Source organism: Beta vulgaris, chromosome 7 (assembly GCF_026745355.1).
Source record: "Beta vulgaris subsp. vulgaris cultivar EL10 chromosome 7, EL10.2, whole genome shotgun sequence".
Classification (NCBI taxonomy): domain Eukaryota; kingdom Viridiplantae; phylum Streptophyta; class Magnoliopsida; order Caryophyllales; family Amaranthaceae; genus Beta; species Beta vulgaris.
The window spans coordinates 51,660,745-51,661,664 of record NC_079208.1 but is presented as its reverse complement, the minus strand read 5'-3'; the positions used below and the strand labels follow the sequence as shown (position 1 = coordinate 51,661,664).

General features: G+C 38.2%; 1 protein-coding gene across 1 annotated transcript; it reads right to left on the bottom strand.

Annotated features, from left to right (window-relative positions):
* Positions 1 to 588, bottom strand: LOC130589566 (uncharacterized mitochondrial protein AtMg00310-like). Its single transcript, XM_057390863.1, has one exon. The coding sequence runs from the start codon at positions 586 to 588 to the stop codon at positions 1 to 3; it is 588 nt and encodes a 195-aa protein (XP_057246846.1).
* Between the last annotated feature and the right edge of the window lie 332 nt (positions 589 to 920).

Sequence of the window (920 nt, the reverse complement as noted above, 5' to 3'; positions counted from 1 at the left end):
TCATCCCACACTCTGATTTGGTCCCATTCCCAACTCTCCACACCACTCCCTCTTTAACAAGAGCTTTCGAACTCCAAATACTACTCCATGAATAACTACTTGAATAACCAAGAGGGCATCCAAGAAATCACAATTAGGGAAATATTTAGCTTTCATCACTCTACCAAAAAGAGAGTTAGGCTCACGAATTAGTCTCCATGCCTGCCTTCCTAACAACGCATCATTAAAAACTTTGAGATCTTTAAAACCCATGCCTCCCAAGCATTTCAAGGTGCACATAGAATCCCAACTCTTCCAATGAACCTTTCTTTGCGAATCTGAGCTTCCCCACCAAAATCGAGCCATAGCTGACTGAATCTTCTGGATAACCATACACGGAATTTTGTAAACACCCATAAGATAAGTAGGGATGGCCTGGATAACAGACTTCAGCAAAATTTCTTTCCCAGCTCTAGATAACAACTTCTCTTTCCAACCTTGGAGTTTCTTCCAAATTCTATCTACTAGTGAGTCAAATATTACTTTCTTTGACCTACCAGAGATAGAGGGGATACCAAGATACTTCTCGTGCTTGTCAACCTGCCGCATGTTTAGAATGTTTGTCAAATCTGATCTCTGAGCGATGCTAACTCCTCTACTAAATGAGACTTCCGACTTTTCATAATTAATTTTCTGCCCGGATGCTAATTCATAATGGTATTATCTTTGCCCTATTTTCAAGTAGAATGCATTCTACCTTTTCTATTTTAAAATTATTGTTCTAATCCAACAAATTTACTAGCTAGTTTTGCGGAACGATCATAACTTAGATTGCTACTATTTTAAAAGCTAACCTCCAAATAGTAAGAGCTACTATATTCCACCTAGTATTTTGGAAGAGATCTATAATGTAATGCATGTACAACAAATTGACCAACTCG